The following is a 23,048-nucleotide window of genomic DNA, read 5'->3' on the forward strand; positions in this document are numbered from 1 at the left end:
CTTACAGTTAGTGAGTGCATACATTATTTTTTTTATTTTTCATACCCCCCATGGGAATCGAACCCACAACCCTGGCATTACAAACGCCATGCTCTACCAACTGAGCTACATCCCTGCCAGCCATTCCCTCCCCTACCCTGGATGACGCTGGGCCAATTGTGCGCCGCCCCATGGGTCTCCCGGTCGCGGCCGGCTACGACAGAGCCTGGATTATTCTCAAGTAGATTACTAAGAAAAGCCCATCCCTTGTTTAAAAATTGCCTTTTTACATTTGTTCAGATGGTCATTTCTCCTTTTTGATTAATTGAAAATTAAACCGTTCAAAGTATCTCTCTTTTTCAAACAAGCAATGCAGAGCTGGTTACAATTTCAATTTCATCCCCCAGAAATGATAGAACAAATATTACAACAAATATTATGGTTGAACGCAAATGTACGGGTTGAAAAATACCTGTATTTATGGAAATATGTTTGAGAAAGGTATTTTGTTTGTAAATTATATTGTAAATTGGAATGGTAGAGTTATGTCTTTCATGGAGCTATCGCAAATATATGGGAAGGTCTGCTCAATCCAAGATTACAACCAACTGATTACAGCACTACCCCAAAAATGGAGGAGGTAGGTGGCAGAGGGAAAAGGTAAGGAACTGGACTGTCTGCCCAATATAAACAATCAAAACTGGCAGTGGAACAAAAATAGCATAAATGGGAAAGTATACCAGTTTCATTTGAGGACCAGGATGTTGACAGCTGTGCCCATCCTGGTCCTCAAATGAAACTGATGTACTGATTCCATGGCACAGTGTATATAAAAATTATGCAAGATTCAACACTTCGTGCTTTTCAGCTAAAATTATTTTACAGAATTCTTGCCACCAACAAAATGTTGAATATTTGGGGCATACAACCATCGCAGCTCTGCAGAATTTGTTGCGAGGATACAGAATCAATAGAACATTTGTTTTGGTATTGCCCTCAGGTAGCCTGTTTCTGGTCTCAGGTTCAGGAATGGTTGAAAAAGCTTAATATTAAACTAAAATTGACCCTAGAAATAGCATTGTTCAGAGATTTGGAGAGACCTGGTCAGTGAATCACTAATACTCTTAGTAAATGTATTTATCTTCAACTCGCAATCTGCAGATTCTATTCGATTAGATATATTAAAATGTTATGTTTAACATCACAGCATAGTTGAAAGATATATGGCACGTAGAAATCCGAAGAGGCTGGCCAGCAGAGATAGGTGGGATGGGCTGAGGGAAACTGAGGGTTGGGATGTGGAACTGGAGACAAGTGGGAGTGAAGTTGCTGGCTGGGGAGAAGAATGACGGTCAAAGATAAAGTCAAAAATAAAGTCAAAATAAACAAAGTTTAAATGACTCTAAACAGGAACATTGTTACATCCAATGCCTGTTTGCCTGTGGCTGATGCCACACAAGTGCTTGTAACCACGTACACATGCACACACACGCACTCGCATTCAAGCACGCACACACACGTACTGTAACTAGTGCCACACAAGTTACACCCTAATTTACATGGACAGGTGGGGGATTCCCAAACCTAGCCTAATGCCTTGAAAGTAGCTTTCAACTCAAGATGTTGAAGAATTACCCTTATAAGCTCAACATAAAGCAACTATAACTATTCCTCACAGATTTCCTATTAAATTACTATGTAATTATATGGATTCCTACTTGTTGCATGATATATTATCATTTAATAGATAGAATGGAAACAATTTTGTCAATCTGAAAACACGGTTTTAATTTGGACCAGAATATTCAATTGAGATCTTCACAAAGAGACAGAAAGACAGAATGACACAGACAGGCACACAGACAGAGAGATATCTGCACATCTGCATGGCATTTCAGATGTATTAATTTGGTGCAAAGTTCTTAAAATGTTTAAACATTAGAAATTGATTTTTTTACTTAAAGATTCCTCTGGTGAGTTTTATTCACAAAACACATACACATTTCAATGTTTAACACAATCAAAACAGTAATTGATGTCATACTGATACTTATTTTGTTTACCTCTTTGATACGTTTTCTTTTGCAGAATATTAATTGTGTGTGTGTGTGTGTGTGTGTGTCTGTCACGTAGAGCAGGTAGCTTAGTGGTTAAGAGCGTAGTGCCAGTAACCGAAAGGTCGCTGGTTCTAATCCCCGAGCCGACTAGGTGAAAAATCTGTCAATGTGCCCTTAGTAAGGCACTTAACCCTAATTGCTCCTGTAAGTCGCTCTGGATAAGAGCGTCTGCTGAGTGAGTAAAATGTAAATGTAAATGTATACCAATTCCAGTACCCCCAATGGTAGCCCTGGACAAAGCACACCTGATTCAACTTGTCAACTCATCAGCAAGCCCTCTGAGTTGATCAGGTGTGTTTGTCCGGGGCTACAACAAAAATGTGTTTTGTTGGGGGTACTGGAGGACTGAAGTTGGGAAACACTGATGTACAGTGGCTTGCGAAAGTATTCACCCCCCTTGGCATTTTTCCTATTTTGTTGCCTTACAACCTGGAATTTAAAAGAACAAAATTATTTTTGGGGGGGTTTGTATCATATGATTTACACAACATGCCTACCACTTTGAAGACGCAATTTTATTTATTTATTGTGAAACAAACAACAAATAAGACAAAAAAACATAAAACTTGAGCGTGCACAACTATTCACCCCCCAAAGTCAATACTTTGTAGATTCACCTTTTGCAGCAATTACAGCTGCAAGTCTCTTGGAGTATGTCTCTATAAGCTTGGCACATCTAGCCACTGGGATTTTTGCCCATTCTTCAAGGCAAAACTGCCCCAGCTCCTTCAATCAATCAATCAATTTTATTTTATATAGCCCTTCTTACATCAGCTAATATCTCGAAGTGCTGTACAGAAACCCAGCCTAAAACCCCAAACAGCTAGTAATGCAGGTGTAGAAGCACGGTGGCTAGGAAAAACTCCCTAGAAAGGCGAAAACCTAGGAAGAAACCTAGAGAGGAACCAGGCTATGAGGGGTGGCCAGTCCTCTTCTGGCTGTGCCGGGTGGAGATTATAACAGAACCATGCCAAGATGTTCAAAAATGTTCATAAGTGACAAGCATGGTCAAATAATAATCAGGAATAAATCTCAGTTGGCTTTTCATAGCCGATCATTAAGAGTTTGAAAACAGCAGGTCTGGGACAGGTAGGGGTTCCATAACCGCAGGCAGAACAGTTTAAACTGGAATAGCAGCAAGGCCAGGCGGACTGGGGACAGCAAGGAGTCACCACGGCCGGTAGTCCCGACGTATGGTCCTAGGGCTCAGGTCTCTCAGTTGGCTTTTCATAGCCGATCATTAAGAGTTGAAAACAGCAGGTCTGGGACAGGTAGGGGTTTCGTAGCCGCAGGCAGAACAGTTGAAACTGGAATAGCAGCAAGGCCAGGCGGGTTCCGCTTCAAGTTGGATGGGTTCCGCTGGTGTACAGCAATCTTTAAGTCATACCACAGATTCTCAATTGGATTGAGGTCTGGGCTTTGACTAGGCCATTCCAAGACATTTAAATGTTTCCCCTTAAACCTCTCGAGTGTTGCTTTAGCAGTATACTTAGGGTCATTGTCCTGCTGGAAGGTGAACCTCCGTCCCAGTCTCAAATCTCTGGAAGACTGAAACAGGCTTCCCTCAAGAATTTCCCTGTATTTAGCGCCATCCATCATTCTTTCAATTCTGACCAGTTTCCCAGTCCCTGCCGATGAAAAACATCCCCACAGCATGATGCTGCCACCACCATGCTTCACTGTGGGGATGGTGTTCTCGGGTGATGAGAGGTGTTGGGTTTGCGCCAGACATAGCGTTTTCCTTGATGGCCAAAAAGCTCAATTTTAGTCTCATCTGACCAGAGTACCTTCTTCCATATGTTTGGGGAGTCTCCCACATGACTTTTGGCGAACACCAAACATGTTTGCTTATTTTTTTCTTTAAGCAATGGCTTTTTTCTGGCCACTCTTCCGTACAACCCAGCTCTGTGGAGTGTACGGCTTAAAGTGGTCCTATGGACAGATACTCCATTCTCCGCTGTGGAGCTTTGCAGCTCCTTCAGGGTTATCTTTGGTCTCTTTGTGGCCTCTCTGATTAATGCCCTCCTTGACTGGTCCGTGAGTTTTGGTGGGCGGCCCGCTCTTGGCAGGTTTGTTGTGGTGCCATATTCTTTCCATTTTTTTAAATATTGGATTTAATGGTGCTCCATGGGATGTTCAAGGTTTCTGATATATTTTTTATAACCCAACCCTGATCTGTACTTCTCCACTGACCTGTTTGGAGAGTTCCTTGGTCTTCATGGTGCCGTTTGCTTGGTAGTGCCCCTTGCTTAGTGGTGTTGCAGACTCTGGAGCCTTTCAGAACAGGTGTATATATATATACTGAGATCATGTGACACTTAGATTGCACACAGGTGGACTTTATTTAACTAATTATGTGACTTCTAAAGGTAATTGGTTGCATCAGATATTATTTAGGGGCTTCATAGAAAAGGGGGGGAATACATATGCACGCACCACTTTTCCATTATGTACTTTTTAGAATTTTTGAAACAAGTAATTTTTTTTCATTTCACTTTAACAATTTGGACTATTTTGTGTATGTCCATTACATGAAATCGAAATAAAAATCCATTAAAATTACAGGTTGTAATGCAACAAAATAGGAAAAACGCCAAGGGGGATGAATACTTTTGCAAGGCACTGTAGAGTGCAAAGTCATTTCTACCATTATAATTAGGCTGAGAGCTTTTGAGTTTGAGCTTTTGTTCAGTCATTCATGTTCTATTACAGAATTCAACTCCTTATAGTGTTATATTCTACAATTCTAGTTTGCTAAGGATTTAATTAGCTGCCCTTTGGGATGTCATCAGTCGGAATCAGTTGAATGTTCAATAAATGACGTGTCATGGCGTCACAGTACCATACAAGTGGATGGAAATGGATGGAGATCTGTACTTCTTCATAGGGTGTTGAGGTCTGTGGATGCGAGATCGTTCCTCTAGAAACAGAGTGTTCGTTTTAGCTCACCAAGTGCACCAGGTGGGCAGAGTTTGCACATTTGAAATCATTTCATTATTCCTAAAGTTAAAACTCTGCCCAAACGGTGCACCGGGCTATGAAGCACCTATAGCTGGGAGGGCAGTGTTGAGACATAGGCATGGATGTCCATATCTCCCTCCCTCCATATCTCCCTCCCTCCCTCCCTCCCTCCCTCCCTCCATCCATCTCTCCCTCCCTCCCTCCATCTATCTCTCCCGCCCATCATCCCACCAGAGCGGGTTAAGGTTTCAGCCACATTTCAGGTCAGCCATGGCAGCCAGAGCAGCATTCCACCCTGGAGACCCCATCACTCCACCACCTTAGGAGAAACACACACACTATTACATTTACATTTTAGTCATTTAGCAGACGCTCTTATCCAGAGCGACTTACAGTAGAGTGCATACATTTTATTTTTCTTCGTACTGGTCCACACACTCAGCTGAGAACAGAATTAACACATACACCTGAGCACTATATACGACTACATACTGTACATTAATTCACTTACTTAAGAATGGAACACACACACACACAACTGAGAACACACACTCACTCAAACATTTTCTCCTGTCACAGAGTACACAAAACTGTGTCCATTTTAGTAATTCTATTTCTTTGTGTTGCATATGAGAACAGCTGCAGTAACAGCAGTAACATATCCCCATTGACCAAGTTATCTTATCTTAGAGAAGTTGTATCTAACACAGTACAAAGGTCCAAAAGTCACATCACTGTACACCTCCAAAAATCTGGTGCTAAGTGTAACACACTCGTGCAGATACTCACACAGACACACACACACACACAGATGTAGGGTCTTAATTTGATCACTCTTTGGTTGCTGAGAATTTGCAAACTTTTGTAGTGTATTTGAGTTTTATAAAGGCTTCCAAAGTTTGTCATTTCCATTTTGACATTTCAGACTTGATTATATACCCTACAAAAATGTCCATTAATTATATTCGACATAATAATTCACAGTTCCTGTTGCTGCAGGATTATTTTCCTGCTGTAGCAAACTGGCTCGAATGAAGATCCTACATCAGTACACACACACACACATACATTAGAATGACTAGGAGCTGGCATCAGATAGAACTCCAATAAACCATTTACACCCAATCACAAACCTGGATGGGAGCCGCTGCCACAAAGATAAAGCCCTTTGATTGGTGAACGGTAGTCTGAAAGGGAGGGCAGAGGTCGAGCGAGGTAGAGCTGATCCAATGACATTGCTCCGTGGAAGATATTCTGTGGAGGATAAAATACCATTCTACATAAACCCAAGTCCAATTTGCCCTCTTCTCCCTAAAGTGCACTCTTGTTCAATTCCCCACAATGATCTAAAAGCATTGGATTGGTGTGAGCATGGGCTAGGAAGAGTTTCAACCATATTCCATTCCATTGAACCTCTTAGCCATCAAAGTAGATTAGGGAGTTTCTGATAATATGGATTTGCTCTAGGCCTAGATCCATGAGAAGGGGGGGGGGAATAGATGATTGAAATCAGGGAACAGAGGGAACAGTAAGGGTTTAGGGCATAACTTTGCTAACCCTACTTCTCATTTAGGCATGACTAAGAAGACAGGGGCTTTGACTCACTCATCCACGTCTCTATGGTCGTCCCCTGATGGGGAACTGAGAGAATGGAAAGAACAGGACTGAGTGAAAAAATGAGTAATGGAATTGAGTCCGTGAATGAGTAGATGAGATTGAAAAAGTGAACATAGTCAAGCTGGTAATAAACTTGGGACTTACTAACTGCACTAGTCTTAGACTTAAATCTTTAAACTGCACTTTCAGAGTCCATTCATCGGCTTTGTGAAAGCAGCAGTGTAAAAGCGCACAGTAGTTTAAGCATGCAAAATGAGCCATGAACGAGAAACAAGTGCTTGAACTACTTTGAATAGCAGATATGAACTTTGATTCTGACGGACAGTATCATGGTAACTGTTGGTAACCATAAACCGTTCAATGCCGTTAGTTAGCACACATACACACTCTCTCTCTCTCTGACGAAAAAAAGCAGGAGGAAGAGAGCACTCCTATGTAAATCACTTCCTGGTTCAGAGCCTGTGTTTTGGTGGTATGCATATCAGTTTCTTGTATAAATCCATGCTACCTCCCAGTGGAACACTATCTACTCTACTACTAGCTATTCGCAAATCGACTTGAAATATAGATATGCACGTACATTCTGGATGTGAACCGTCACACACACAGACATTTTCACACACACAAGCACACATACATACCCCTCCAGTTAGGCCAAATATCCTCTCCAGGTCAGGGGGAGTCAGGACGTCTTTGCCAACGATGGAGGATTTGAACCCAGGGGCATACTGCTCAATCCAGCTAAATGCTACACAGATACACAGAGACATAGTCAGTTTCATATAGGTTCAATAATGCCTGTGATGAGCAGTAAAATGTTATACAAAATCTACTGAGGATGAACACTTTCTGGGTGGGTGACAATGTTTTTGTTACTAGCATCAGTGGCAACTGCTCTAAGAGTGTCTCCACGTGTGTGCGTGTGTGTGTCCGTGTGTGTGTGTGTGCGTTCTAACCTGAGTCTGCGAAGGCCTCTCTGTCCTGTTCTGTCCACGCTCTCCCTCCCTCCAGACGATATGGAGTAAACTGGGTGAACAGCGACACCACATGACTTCCAGGGGGCGCCAGTGTTGGGTCCAACACCGATGGAATGGTCATCTCGATCATGGGCCTGTAGGGGAGAGAAAAGGAAGAATGTGTGTGTGTGTGCGAGCGTGCGTGCAGTATGTGAACCTGTATGGACATGTGTGTGTCCCTGGATGTGAGTGTGTCCGTACGTGCGTGCCTGTGTGCGTGTGTACCTGGACGAGGGCCGTCCCTCCTTGCAGTCTTTGTAGGCTGTCTGTAACACCTCCACACTCTCACAGTTAAGGTGGATGGAACACTGGTGGTGTGGTCCAGGCTTGCCGTCTGGTGTGGGGGCCGCTAGGAAGTCAGGAAGCTTATCCACTGCCACTGTTACAGAGAAAAGAGAGCAAGAGAGTGAGAGAGAGAGCGAGAGAAAAAGAGAGAGAGAGAACAGAGAAGAGATAAGGAAGAGAGAAAAGTGATGAGAGAAGAGAGAAGGAGGTGACAAAGACAGAGAAATAGGGAAAAAGAGTGAAGAAAGAGAGATATAAATAGAGTCCACACCAGTGGCGACCCGCCATTCAGGGCAGCTGGGGCAGAGCAGCTCAAGCCCTGGTTCACCTGGAGAAGACTGACCCCAAGAGAAACATGTAAGAAGGGGTGTGTTCTGATGAGCCTCTGTTGGCTGTCATGGACAAAGTGGAGTTTTTAATTAATACCTGTCACATATCAGTTCGCAAAAAATGTAAAAAATAAATAATAATTGAGATAATAAAGCTGCGTACAAACATGGTCTCTTTTTAGCTTTCTTGAGTAAGGCAGCTCCAAAATGCAGGTGTTTCAGCCTAGCTCAGTAAAATACGGAGCGTAGGGGTTGGTAATGTTCTCTAGTTGCGCTGTGATTGGCTCAGTATTCTGTCACTCATGGGGACACCACAGCACCGCAAAATCTACAGGAAGAGCTCAAAACTTCAAGTCCCTTGGGTGCTGCCATAGATTTACATTAGAAATCCCCATCCAAGAAGGCTCAAAGTCATTGGTCACCGATAAGATGATGTCAAATCACGTTATATCTACCGTAGCTTTGATTGGACTGATCATGTCAACATCATACTTTCAAAATCTTAGCTAGCAAGCTAGACAAGCAGTCATCATCATGAATCAAGTCAACAATCTACTGGCAAATCCTTTTCAATCCTTGTCATAAGAAGTGAAATTATAGATAAAACGTATCAGTGCTCATCGGTCTAGGGTCTCTTTTCCAAACTTAAAAGGATAAACATTCACAGACAACATCATGGGCCAGAAAAGGTTGGATACATTGGCCATGCTGTCAATCCAGCATGACTTCTGCCGCGTTCAAAACAACTGGAAACTCATAATTGGGAAATCTCAGACTTCAGTGAGTGCAAGACAACTGGGAACTTTGAAAAAAACGAGCTCCGACTGGGAAAATACGTTTTGAACGGTCATCAAACTCGGAATTCCAAGTCGGGAACTCGGGCCTCTTTCTAGATCTCCGACAAGAAGATCACTGACGTCATGATTCAACCTTGTTTTTTTCAGAGTTCCCAGTTGTCTTGAAAGCACCATAAATCCAGAGAATGCCAGACATTGATGACAAAGTTTGATGACAAAATTTGCCCACAACAGGGACCGCCGCACCACCTTCCTGTTCAAGTGATCACAGAACAACAAGGTGAGTCCAAAAATGTATTGTATGCTGTTGCATTATGATGTAATATGCCAGGGAGATATGTATACTGTAGCTAAGAAAGTAATACTAAGTGTATGTTGTGTAGTAAGCTGTTAGTAGCCCATGTGCCTCACGCTAATAATTTGGTCCCTTTCCCCCTCTTAACTTAGCCTACTGTTCTGACTTGGTGGTGCACATGTAGCCTATAGCCTGTTTTAGAGAAATGTAATCATTGAATATTGTAAGAGCTTTCATTGTCTGCTTATATGACCCCTTTATTTATCCTACGGTTTTGACTTGGTGTACAGAGAGAATACTGTAAGAATGGCCCATGTTCTGAATTCTGTCGCTGTACATTTCAAAAGTGCTGAACAAATAGTTATATTGACTACGTCCGTCCTAGCTCGCTCATTAATATCTTAATCGAAATTACGGATTGCCTCTTATCCGCTCGTCGTTCTCTAATGCCATAGTTTGTACATCTCAATTGTCAGTAGAAACCACATTTGTTTAAGCATGTCAGCCATATCAGCTATGTTTTAAAAAAAGGCAGTAAATGAGTCTGAATGAACTGTTTCGCTGCCAGACAAGGCTCCGCTGATAGCCAGGTGTAGCAGTGGTAAGGTGTTGGGACTGCTGTTGGGACTCTGCTGTTGGGACAGCTTTATGTATATATAATATAATATAATATGCCATTTAGCAGACGCTTTTATCCAAAGCGACTTACAGTCATGCGTGCATACATTTTTGTGTATGGGTGGTCCCGGGGATCGAACCCACTACCTTGGCGTTACAAGCGCCGTGCTCTACCAGTTGAGCTACAAAGGACCACAATGTAGGCCCTAACAGTTTGTGGGCACCATTTGTCACCATTATAGAGCAATTAATGTATTGTTTAGTGTTGTGTTGTGTATTGGCTTTGCTGGCATGCATCTTAAAAACATTTTTTTTGTTTGCACCACCAACATTTACATGCTAAAATCGCCACTGGTCCACACATACACAACTCGCAGTAAACTACATTTCTTAACCCTCTAGATTCTAAGCCCTGTCTAATCTAGTGGAGGGGGGGTTCTAAGCGAACATAAGGAATTTTTTTAAGATGGTCATACCAAGGATAACTTAGCTATTTGATTTTGAATTTTAAGACCACTAAAGGTATACAAAAATTTGATGAAACATTGAATTTGACATTATTGCTATTAGCCAATAGAAACGTGTTGAATAACAGGTTCACTACATGGAACAACACATTTATCTACATCCCTATTAGTGAGCATTTCTCCTTTACCAAGATAATCCATCCACCTGACAGGTGTGGAATATCAAGAAACTGATTAAACAGCATGATCATTACACAGGTGCACCTTGTGCTGGGGACAATAAAAGGCCACACAACACAATACCACAAATGTCTTAAGTTTTGAGGGAGCGTGCAATTGACATGCTGACTGAAGGAATGTCCACCAGAGCTGTTGCCAGACAATTGAATGTTCATTTCTCTACCATAAGCCGCCTCCAATGTCGTTTTAGATAATTTTGCAGTACGTCCAACTGGCCTCACAACCGCAGACCATGTGTAACCACGCCAGCCCAGGACCTCCACATCTGGCTTCTTCACCTGCGGGATCTTCTGAGACCAGCCACCCGGACAGCTGATGAAACTGAGGAGTATTTCTGTCTGTAATAAAGCCCTTTTGTGGGGAAAAGCTCATTCTGATTGGCTGGGCCTGGCTCCCCTGTAGGTGGGCCTGGCTCCCAAGGGGGTGGGCATATGCCCTCACAGGCCCACCCATGGCTGCGCCCCTGCTCAGTCGTGAAAATCCATAGATTATGGCCCATTTATTTCAATTGACTGATTTCCTTATATGAACTGTAATTCAGTAAAATCGTTGAAATTGTTGCATTTATATTTTTGTTCAGTATATTTATCCCATTATTTTAGGCACTAAACTATCTCCATATACACTACCAGTGAGAAGTTTGGACACACCTACTCATTCAAGGGTTTTCTTTATTTTTACTATTTTCTACATTGTAGAATAACAGTGAAGAGATCAAAACTATGAAATAACACATATGGAATCATGTAGTAACCAATAAAGTGTTAAACAAATCAAAATATATTTTATATTTGAGATTATTCAAATAGCCACCCTTTGCCTTGATGACAGCTTTGCACACTCTTAGCATTCTCTCAACCAGCTTCATGTGGTAGTCACCTGGAATGCATTTCAATTAACAGGTCTGCCTTCTTAAAAGTTAATTTGTGGAATTTCTTTATTTCTTAATGCGTTTGAGCCAATCAGTTGTGTTGTGACAAGGTAGAGGCGGTATACAGAAGATAGCACTATTTGGTAAAAGACCAAGTCCATATTAATGCAAGAACAGCTCAAATAAGCAAAGAGAAACAACAGTCCATCATTACTTTAAGACAAGAAAGTCAGTCAATACAGAACATTTCAAGAACTTTGAAAGTTTCTTCAAGTGCAGTTGCAAAAACCATTGAGCACTATGATGAAACTGGCTCTCATGAGGCCCACCACAGGAATGGAAGACCCAGAGTTACCTCTGCTGCAGAGGATAAGTTCATTAGAGTTACCAGCCTCAGAAATTGCAGCCCAAATAAATGCTTCACAGAGCTCAAGTCACAGTCCCATCTGAACAGTTGATGGTGAGATGTGTCTGTGTGAATCAGACTTCAAGGTCGAATTGCTGCAAAAAAACCACTACTAAAGGACACCAATAAGAAGAGACCTGCTTGGGCCAAGAAACACGAGCAATGGACATTAGACTGGTGGAAATTTGTCCTTTGGTCTGGAGTCCGAATTGGGGATTTTTGGTTCCAACCGCCGTGTCTTTGTGAGACGCGGTGTGGGTGAACGGATGATCTCCGCATGTGTAGTTCCCACCGTAAAGCATGGAGGAGGAGGTGTTTTGGTGTGGGGGTGCTTTGCTGGTGACACTGTCTGTGATTTATTTAGAATTCAAGGCACACTTAACCAGCATGGCTACCAGAGCATACTGCAGCGATACACCATCCCATCTGGTTTGGGCTTAGTGGGACTATCATTTGTTTTTCAACAGGACAATGACCCAACACACCTCCAGGCTGTGTAAGGGCTATTTGACCAAGAAGGAGAGTGATGGAGTGCTGCATCAGATGACCTGGCCTCCACAATTCCCCGACCTCAACTCAGTCGGACGGCAGAGTGAAGGAAAAGCAGCCAACAAGTGCTAAGCATATGTGGGAACTCATTCAAGACTGTTGGAAAAGCATTCCAGGTGAAGCTGGTTGAGAGAATGCCAAGAGTGTGTAACGCTGTCATGAAGGCAAAGGGTGGCTATTTGAAGAATCTAAAATCTAAAATATATTTTGATTTGTTTAACACTTTTTTGGTTACTACATTATTCCATATGTGTTATTTCATAGTTTAGATTTCTTCACTATTATTCTACAAAGTAGAAAATAGTAAAAATAAAGAAAAACCCTTGAATGAGTAGCCGTGTCCAAACTTTTCACTGGTACTGTAGTTCAACAACACAAAAGAAAAGTATGAGGTAGATGAGAATGGTCGTACCATTAATCTTAGTGACAGGGGAGGTGTAGTCTATCTGATCTACAGCTTTGATGAATGCTGGAGAAAGAGCACTCTGTGAGGAGAAAAACAGAGGGGTTAGGGTTAAGGTAAGAGGACACAAACACAATATTACACTTCTGAGCACAATATTTGTTGTACTATTTTTGTTGTCTTCCTGAATGTAATGTATATAGGCTATTGTCTTTTCTGAATCTTGAATGAAGTTTGATCTATGTAATGTATGTATATGAGCTATGGAATTTTTAGCTTGTTCTCCAACAGGACAGTATCGCATTGCCAGACTCTGTAGTCTCACATTCAATCTGACTGGAGATCAAAGTTAATCACCAGTTTTGAGGTGTGTTAAGATGTGAAAGTGTGTTACCTGTAAAATGCATTACCTGAGGGGTGAGTGTTTTAAATGTGACGTAGGGTGTAGCGTTGGACAGTACCACTCTGCTGTGGATCTCTGTGCCATCCTTCAGGACCACCCCCTTGGCACTGCCATCTGACCCTACCAGGACCTGATGCACATCCTGTAACCCACACATATGCATGCACACCCCCACACACACATATCACACAAGAACACGTTATATGACCCATTAGCTATTATATTCAAAAGGTTGAGTTACCAACTAGGGAACCACTAGTTAACCACTCCTGGGAAAATGAAATCTGTCCTATATGGTTGTATGTATGTTTATGTATTATAATATGATTATATATTATATTATAATCAGCTGGACCATTACAGTTTATCATAAACTGAACAACACTATGGAATAGAACAAATGTGAGAGCAGTGCTTATCCAGCCAGCTGACCTGTTCAGTAAAGATGTCTGCTCCGTGGGAGCGGGCGGAGCTAGCGATGGCCTTGGACACCCCTCCCATGCCCCCCTCCACATAACCCCACGCTCCCTTCTCCTTCTCCAGCTCCCCCATCACATGATGAAGGAGGACATACCTGCAGGGGGGTGGGTACAAAGTTGGAAACTTTATTGTCCACACCATATATACAATATAATGTTCTATTTAATTCTGAGGGATGTGTGTGTCTGTGTCTGTCTGTCTGTCTGTCTGTCTGTCTGTCTGTCTGTCTGTCTGTCTGTCTGTCTGTCTGTCTGTCTGTCTGTGTCTGTCTGTCTGTGTCTGTGTCTCACCCACTGCCCGGGCTGTTAGGGCTGGTCATAGCTCCTATCACAGCATCTGTAGCCAGTGTGGCTTTAAGAGGCTCAGACTCAAACCAACGGTTCAGGATCTGAGAATTAGAAATAAATAGCATAGATATTCAGCAAGGCACAGAAGACGCTGTAAAGCTTTGCAACATGGACACAACTAGAATCAGATGAGGAAGGGTTAGACAGCAATGTCAATATTCTTATTCAATATTGTAGCTATATAGACAGCTCTGACTCAAACCATCGGTTCAGGATCTGAGAAACAGAGTAGAACATATAGTTATTAATATAACTACTGTTCCCTGTAGAAGGGAACAAGGTATAACATACTATGGGGGAGTCAACGACCAATCGTATTCACCTGAAGAAACCTGAAATCACGCCCAACGGATACCGAGCGCGCCCTCGGAAGCCCCGCCTTCCTGGCTAAAATACCAGGGCTCGCATTCATTTCCTCAATTCAGTACCGCTCTTCAGCGAGCTCAAATCACCTGACGGCACAGGCCCAAAATATGTTATACCTCGTTCCCTCCTTTAGGGAACAGTAGTTATATTCAGAACTGTACATTCCCTTTCAGTCAGTCACTCGGTATAACATACTATGGGGATATACAAGCACGGCCCAATCCGGCTCACAGAGTACAAACTAGGAGGCCCACAGCAGCCCAAGCACACACAAGTTCCACCAGCTCCAAAAATGGGTTACAGAAACCACCTTTTCCCCTAATACTTCCCTGAGAAGCCTGAACTGGCAGAGCCCCATATAGGGAACCAGAACCTGCTGCAATTTGGCTATGTGCAGACACGCTGCCACTGCAGCCCAAGTCCATAGAACCCATGGTTCCAAGAACAATACTTACATTGCGAGCCCAAGTCCAAAACAACATATGTATACAACCACAGATGCCATATCTGCGGTCGTGGGTGCCTGGGACAATAGATCCTGACGACACGGAACCCTCCACGGGTCCCAGCCCAACACGTGGATGATCTCCGGGAACCAGGGTTGTCTGGGCCAACTGAATTAGGTCCATCGGATAGAGCAGGGTCTGAGGCCACTGATACACCAAAGCATCTATTCCCAACGGAGCGCCCAGATCCCTCATTCAGATGAACAGACGACAATGCAGGTTTTCTTGAGTAAAGATCTACATCGGCCCTGACGAACCGGTCCCATATAGGGCTATAGTGGTCATGAAATTTTGTCATGCAAATAACTGCCGGTCTCACGGTAATTGACTGTTAATTAGCATAAACACATCTCCTGGCTTCCACGCATAGCCCACAAGCCACTGATGCAGACCTTTGGAACATCTATATTTTAAAAAGTCTAATAAATCAATTTAATATAGCCTACACCATCACAATAAATCCATAATTTATTTTAGACAGGTCTATAGAAACATGATATGAAGAAAATGTAGCCTATTTCAGAAGAACAGAATAGCATATTCTGAGTTGTCCTTATGTTAGGCCCTGATCTGGCTATGCCATTTGGCTGTGGGCTACACTAGTTCATTTAGCAGACAAGATTTGCTTAGAATTCTTTGGCATTATTTTATATAATTTTAAAGTATGAAGAATACAAATGAACATAGCTGAATAAAATATAAACTATATTTTCTCCAAACGATTTCTTAGGGAGTGAGCACATGCGGCTATTCTGTTTAAAGCTGTTAACAAAGAAACAGGTCCTCCTATATGCTTAATTTATAGTTATTTATGCAACTTTAGTTGTGATACAAACGTTAGGCTATATATTTTTATGTTTTATACATTCGAAGGCTGCATGATGCGACTCAAATGATGACTTGAAAAAAGTTGCATGAAAGGCATGAGCTCTGCTCTGTTTCTTGCGCAGGCTGCACACACTTCATCAGTCTCTCATTCACAATTTGACAAGTGCTTGATAATGTTCTATCAGACTATTATGAATTTAATCCGATCTTTACATATAGCTTCCTAATATACAGTGGGGGAAAAAGGTATTTAGTCAGCCACCAATTGTGCAAGTTCTCCCACTTAAAAAGATGAGAGAGGCCTGTAATTTTCATCATAGGTACACGTCAACTATGACAGACAAATTGAGAAAAAAATTCCAGAAAGTCACATTGTAAGATTTTTAATGAATTTATTTGCAAATTATGGTGGAAAATAAGTATTTGGTCACCTACAAACAAGCAAGATTTCTGGCTCTCACAGACCTGTAACTTCTTCTTTAAGAGGCTCCTCTGTCCTCCACTCGTTACCTGTATTAATGGCACCTGTTTGAACTTGTTATCAGTATAAAAGACACCTGTCCACAACCTCAAACAGTCACACTCCAAACTCCACTATGGCCAAGACCAAAGAGCTGTCAAAGGACACCAGAAACAAAATTGTAGACCTGCACCAGGCTGGGAAGACTGAATCTGCAATAGGTAAGCAGCTTGGTTTGAAGAAATCAACTGTGGGAGCAATTATTAGGAAATGGAAGACATACAAGACCACTGATAATCTCCCTCGATCTGGGGCTCCATGCAAGATCTCACCCCGTGGGGTCAAAATGATCACAAGAACGGTGAGCAAAAATCCCAGAACCACACGGGGGGACCTAGTGAATGACCTGCAGAGAGCTGGGACCAAAGTAACAAAGCCTACCATCAGTAACACAGTACGCCGCCAGGGACTCAAATCCTGCAGTGCCAGACGTGTCCCCCTGCTTAAGCCAGTACATGTCCAGGCCCGTCTGAAGTTTGCTAGAGTGCATTTGGATGATCCAGAAGAGGATTGGGAGAATGTCATATGGTCAGATGAAACCAAAATATAACTTTTTGGTAAAAACTCAACTCGTCGTGTTTGGAGGACAAAGAATGCTGAGTTGCATCCAAAGAACACCATACCTACTGTGAAGCATGGGGGTGGAAACATCATGCTTTGGGGCTGTTTTTCTGCAAAGGGACCAGGACGACTCATCCGTGTAAAGGAAAGAATGAATGGGGCTATGTATTGTGAGATTTTGAGTGAAAACCTCCTTCCATCAGCAAGGGCATTGAAGATGAAACGTGGCTGGGTCTTTCAGCATGACAATGATCCCAAACACACCGCCCGGGCAACGAAGGAGTGGCTTCGTAAGAAGCATTTCAAGGTCCTGGAGTGGCCTAGCCAGTCTCCAGATCTGAACCCCATAGAAAATCTTTGGAGGGAGTTGAAAGTCCGTTTTGCCCAGCGACAGCCCCAAAACATCACTGCTCTAGAGGAGATCTGCATGGAGGAATGGGCCAAAATACCAGCAACAGTGTGTGAAAACCTTGTGAAGACTTACAGAAAACGTTTGACCTGTGTCATTGCCAACAAAGGGTATATAACAAAGTATTGAGAAACTTTTGTTATTGACAAAATTGTCAACTTAATTGAGCTATATGCGCTCAGCCATGCATTGAAGTTTTTTTTTTTTTTGCAAACAGTGATTGAGTTATATTATTAGCCTAAATTATGACTATCCAATCTACTCATCACATCAGGAATAATAGGCTATCTTACATAAGTCTGCAAATGCGATTATGCATGTAATGCTTTATTATAAAGGTGCATTATAATTGTACATTTTTTTGCCTCTTTTTCTCCACAATTTCAATCTTGTCTCATCGCTGCAACTCCCCAACAGGCTCGGGAGTCGAAGGTTGAGTCATGCGTCCTCCGAAACATGACCCACCAAACCCCACCCGCTTAACCAGCCGCACCAATGTGTCGGAGGAAACACCGTTCAACTGACCGAGGTCAGCCTGCAGGCGCCCGGCCCGCAACAAGGAGTTGCTAGAGTGCGATGAGCCAAGTAAAGCCCCCCCGGCCAAACCCTCCCCTAACACGGATGACACTGGGCCAACTGAAAGGTTGCTGGTTCAAATCCCCAAGCCGACTAGGTGAAATATCTGTTGATTTGCCCTTGAGCAAGGCACTTAACCCCAGTTGCTCTGGATAAGAGCGTCTGCTAAATGATGAAAATGAAATAAATACCACAGTATGAGAAAGGTAGGATCCTCTTTTAAATAGTGGCCAGTAAAAACTCTGTTTTCACACGCGATTGCACAATGACTGAGTTTATAAGAACACATGTTTCACTAGGCTCTGTAGGCTATGTGCTCTCTAACTATGTTCCAGGGGGTCCTAGGCTTATAGGCTACGTTTGGAGTTATTTGGCCACTTTAGTTGTGATACAAACCTTATAGGCCTATGGGCTAGGCGACTATGATTTGAAAAAGTAGCCAAAAAAAGGCATGCGCTGTTTCTTGCCTTACTGCACACAAGTGATAATACATCATTCACAAGTGATAATTGTTATGTCTGTACAGTAGGACAGTCACCCGAGACGTTATTGTTACAGTGGTTGACCCTAGGGTTATGTTACGTTCTGTATTGTTCAGTTGACGGTATGATTAAACGAGTACAGTTATCTCTGACACCTGTGGTTGTTTCTAACCTTCAAACTTAACATTTGGCGACTAGGATGACTGCATTTTCCCTCCAACCACCCTCTCCCTCGCTGGATTCAATTTTTTCAAACAAACATTACTGCGCTGGGCTTACTAGACGTGAGTGATGCTAGGCTAAAAGCACTGCTGCTACACTGCCTAGGGGCAGAGGGACAGCGTGTGTTCGGGACACTCGGTTATGCTGAAAAATATGGTGATGCTGTGGCTCTCTTGGAGACACACTTCTCTACACCACAAAGTGCCATTCTCCGTCAGTTTCTGTTCCGACGGCGCCATCAGCTGCCTGGTGAGTCTGTACACCAGTATGTGGCAAATCTACGGGGCTTACCTAGCTCGTTTAGATTTGGGGCACTGCAGGACGAAATGGTCCATGACCAAGTAATCGAGCATACAAACAACGAGAAAGTACGTGAAAGACTATTACCCGAACCTGATGATTTGTCACTGGCAAAGGCACTCCAGCTGGCTTTTCAAGTGGAGTCTGCGGCAGAATGTGCTGCAAAGCTAGCCTCCTCTCTCCAGCCACTCGCTCTCACTGACACGGACCGCTCTGACACTATACATGCAGATGCCCCACCCTCAAGTGGAGACCCCCGTCATACAACCTCTACACTGCGTCCCACTGGCCCTGCATGCAGACATCGATTTTATGAGCTCCGGCGCCAGCTAGAGGAAGACATCATAAAGCCTATCGATGCATCCCCCTGCATCACAAACCTGGTGGTTGTAAAAAATAAATCAGGGGCCTGCGTACCTGTGTGGACCTTGCAGCAGCAAATAAGGCCATCATCCCAGACAAATACCCCCTGCCCACTTCAGAAGAGTTCACTGCCCTGTTCTACGGCTCCACTGTGTTCACCAAGTGGGACCTCCGTCAGGGATACCTACAGGTGCTGCTACACCCCAGCAGCCGCAACCTCACAGCGTTCATCATCCACTTAGGGGTCTTTCGCTACAAGCGCATGGCATTTGGATTAAGCTCTGCCCCCAGCTGCTTCCAAAAGATCATGATGTCTTTCTTCGCGGGGATCCCAGGGGTGCCCATCTACCTCGATGGCATCGTTGTTCACGGGCCCACCATCAGGATCCATGATGAGCGCCTACACAGCGTGTTCACTGCACCTGCAAAACACCACCTGTTTCTTCTCCACCCCTGCCATTGACTTTGTGTGATTTCGCCTCTCTGCTGAGGGGATTTGCCCACTCCACTCGAACACTATAGGAGCTCCAGCAGGCATCAGCAGACAACCCCAAGCTGGTGACCTTCATCACACAGGGCTGGCCCAACAAAGCGCCAGAGGAGCTGTCGCCGTACTTCAAGGTCTGAGAGGAGCTGTCCTGCTGGAACGACACCTGTATCTCGCGAGGGCTCTGCGCTGTGGTCCCAAGTGCTCTTCGTGCGCGTGTGCTTGCTATGGCGCACGAGGGCCACTTGAGCATAGTCAGGCTCAAGCAAAGATGTCGCGACCTGGTGTGTAGGCCAGGCATCGACAGGAATATCGAGGCTCTGGTCAGGGACTGCCCCGCCTGCCTTGTTAGCGGGAAAACAAGGCCCCCATCCCATCCCATCCCCCCTGCAGCCACTTGAATCGACGTGCCGCCCTTGGTAACATCTGCAGCTCGACATTCGTGGGGAACTCCATGGAGTCCCGCATCACCAGAGGTTTCTAGTGGTGACCTACGTCCTCCACTCCAAGTGGCCCGAGGTGATGCCGGTTGGCTCGGTCACAACCTTGGTGATTATAGACATTCTTGAGTCACACTTCGTCACACTAACTAAGGCCATCACCACTGACAATGGCCCCCAGCTAGTGTCCAACGAGTTATCTTCCTACCTGGAAGGGAAGGGGATTTGCCACATGCGCACAGCGTACTACCACCCCCAGGGGAACGGGGGGGTTGAGTGTTTCAGCCAGACGCTCAAGAATGGCTTCAGGGCCCACCTCGCACTAGGGTGCACGTTCGCCACCATCCTGCTCCAAACACTGCTGCACTATCGTGCCACGCAGCAGTCCACCACAGGAGTCTCCCCAGCGTCCCTCATGCTGGGAAGTGAGCTGTAGCTGTCCCTGGACAGACTCCGGCCTCATCCTCACCCTCCTCTGACTCAACCACCCACTCACAATCAGTGGTGGAAAAAGTACCCAATTCTCATACTTGAGTAAACGTAAAGATAACTTAATAGAAAACGACTCAGGTGAAAGTCATCCAGTAAAATACTACTTGATTAAAAGTCTAAAAGTACTTGGTTTTAAATATACTTAAGGATCAAAAGTAAATGTAATTGCTAAAATATACTTAAGTATCAAAAGTAAAAGTATAAATCATTTCAAATTCCTTATATTAAGCATAACAGACAGCACCCTTTTTTTACTTTACGGATAGCCAGGGACACACTCCAACACCATTTACAAACAAAGCATGTGTTTAGTGAGTCCGCCAGATCAGAGGCAGTAGGGATGACCAGGGATGTTCTCTTGATAGGTGTGTGAAATAGACAATTTTCCTGTCCTGCTAAGCATTAAAAATGTAACGAGTACTTTTGTGTGTCAGGGATGTATGGAGTAAAAAGTACATTATTTTCTTTAGGAATATAGTGAAGTAAAAGTAAAAGTAGTCAAAAAATAGTAAAGTAAAGTACAGATACCCCCAAAAACTACTTAAGTAGTACTCACAATGCTCGAGCAACATACAAGGCCCACCAGCAGTGGATGAAAGACAATTTTGACAAGTTACAGCGGGTTAGACCACCTGTCATAGCCGCCTCCGACTGGGTCAGGATCAGACGGCCCAACCGCGACAACAAGCTCCAGTCCTTCTGGTCAAACCCTGTTCAGGTCAGACGGCCGCTTGGACCAGCCAAATTCCAGCTTTCAGATGGTTCACGCTGCCATGCTAGCCATCTTCGCAAAGTACAAGCACCTCCCGGCCCAGGGGTTAACACACCCAACCCTGCCGTCTGGCTGGACGCCTGAAGTAGCTGTAAATGCGCCTGAGCCCCAGCCAGTCCGCACTCATACCAGGCCTGGGCGTTTCCGTGACTTTGTGATAGAGTTCCACACCTAGGTTCCTCTGAATTGGGGGGGGGGGGGGGTACAGTAGGACAGTCACGCGAAATGTTATTGTTACAGTGGTTGACCATGGGGTTATGTTAAGCCCCACGTTCTATATTGTTCAGCTGACGTTAGGATTAAACAAGTACAGTGGTCGTTTCTATCCTTCAAACTTAACAATACCATTGTCACCCATCAGACTATTCTTAATTTAATCTTGTCTTTACATATACTAAATCATATATGTGTGAAATTAGTTTATCATGCACCTGTTGGAACAAGGGCAGGGGACAAACACATGTAATCTATGCACTTAAATAGCAAATGGAGGACGCTTCTCCTGTGGTTCATTTTCATGCCAGTCAGGTAGGCTATACTCCTGTTGTAAAGGGAAGCAATGTGCTTAATATTAGGAAAGTTGAGAACGGATCCTCCTCTTTTTAATAGAGGCCATCAAAACTTTTCTCACGCAATTGCATAGACTATAGAAATGTCACGCAATATGAGCTCATGGGCTCTCATGAAGTGTTTGATTTGATTTTCGATAACATTTGCATTGATGTCAGAGTGATTAGAGGGACAATAGAGTGCTGAGTACCAGGCCATTAGCGACTGGCAGTTATCAAGTTTGGCAGGCTACTAATGACCATCAGCAGCATCAGAGGGCAGTTTTGGAAAAGCCTAATTACTGTGACTAAACGGTCACATGGAATTTGACTGCGGTCATGACTCGTGACTGCAGGTATGGCGGTAATACGGTTACATAACAGCCCTAGTCCCATATCTGGGAAACCACCGAGGGGTGATAAGACCCCACCACCTGGAAAGTAGATCCGCACCCACGTTGATAAATCCGGGAAGATGCGTCACTCTGAGTGACAGGAAATGCGCACTGCTCCATATGAGCAGATAACTGGCCAGGTATAGGAGAGAGAGAGAGACTGCGTACCCCCCTTGCCTGTTTTCAGTACGCCACCACCATCCTGTTGTCAGGCCTTATCAACACATGCTGTCCCTCCAACATCTGAAGGAAATGCTTCAGCGCTAGCAAAAAAGTCAGTAGCTCTAGGTCAGGGGTGTCAAAGTCAAATGGACGGAGGGCCAAATAAAACATTTAGCTACAAGCCGAGGGCCGGACTGTTCGAATGTTCATTGAAAAATTTTTAAATGACGCATATAGTCTAGTGAACCTAATTGAACCTACTGAAAACCTAACAAATATATTCCAATATGATCAGATAAATAAAGCAATATTTTCTTATGGCTCTGTCAGTAATCTTTAATTTTCAACAGACACAAAAGACAAATTTCCTTTATATAAAAATCCCCATAACATGAACATTAAATGAAAGAAACCGGTATTCAAGGCACCATCAGTAGCC

General features: G+C 43.7%; 1 protein-coding gene across 1 annotated transcript in view; it reads right to left on the reverse strand.

Moving 5' to 3' along the window:
* Positions 1-5,244: 5,244 nt before the first annotated feature.
* LOC311108115 (pyridine nucleotide-disulfide oxidoreductase domain-containing protein 2-like) overlaps positions 5,245-23,048 on the reverse strand; it is a 41,089-nt gene continuing 23,285 nt past the window's right edge. Inside the window, exons 8-16 of the mRNA XM_084150752.1 lie at positions 14,124-14,221; positions 13,786-13,927; positions 13,361-13,495; positions 12,960-13,032; positions 7,916-8,069; positions 7,631-7,785; positions 7,316-7,422; positions 6,191-6,311; positions 5,245-5,376 (exon numbers count right to left, since the gene is read on the reverse strand). Coding sequence (XP_084006878.1) covers positions 5,306-5,376; positions 6,191-6,311; positions 7,316-7,422; positions 7,631-7,785; positions 7,916-8,069; positions 12,960-13,032; positions 13,361-13,495; positions 13,786-13,927; positions 14,124-14,221 — 1,056 coding nt within the window. The 3' untranslated portion in view covers positions 5,245-5,305. The remainder of the gene's footprint in view (positions 5,377-6,190; positions 6,312-7,315; positions 7,423-7,630; positions 7,786-7,915; positions 8,070-12,959; positions 13,033-13,360; positions 13,496-13,785; positions 13,928-14,123; positions 14,222-23,048) is intronic.

Source organism: Coregonus lavaretus (assembly GCF_964263955.1).
Source record: "Coregonus lavaretus genome assembly, chromosome: 1".
Classification (NCBI taxonomy): Eukaryota; Metazoa; Chordata; class Actinopteri; order Salmoniformes; family Salmonidae; genus Coregonus; species Coregonus lavaretus.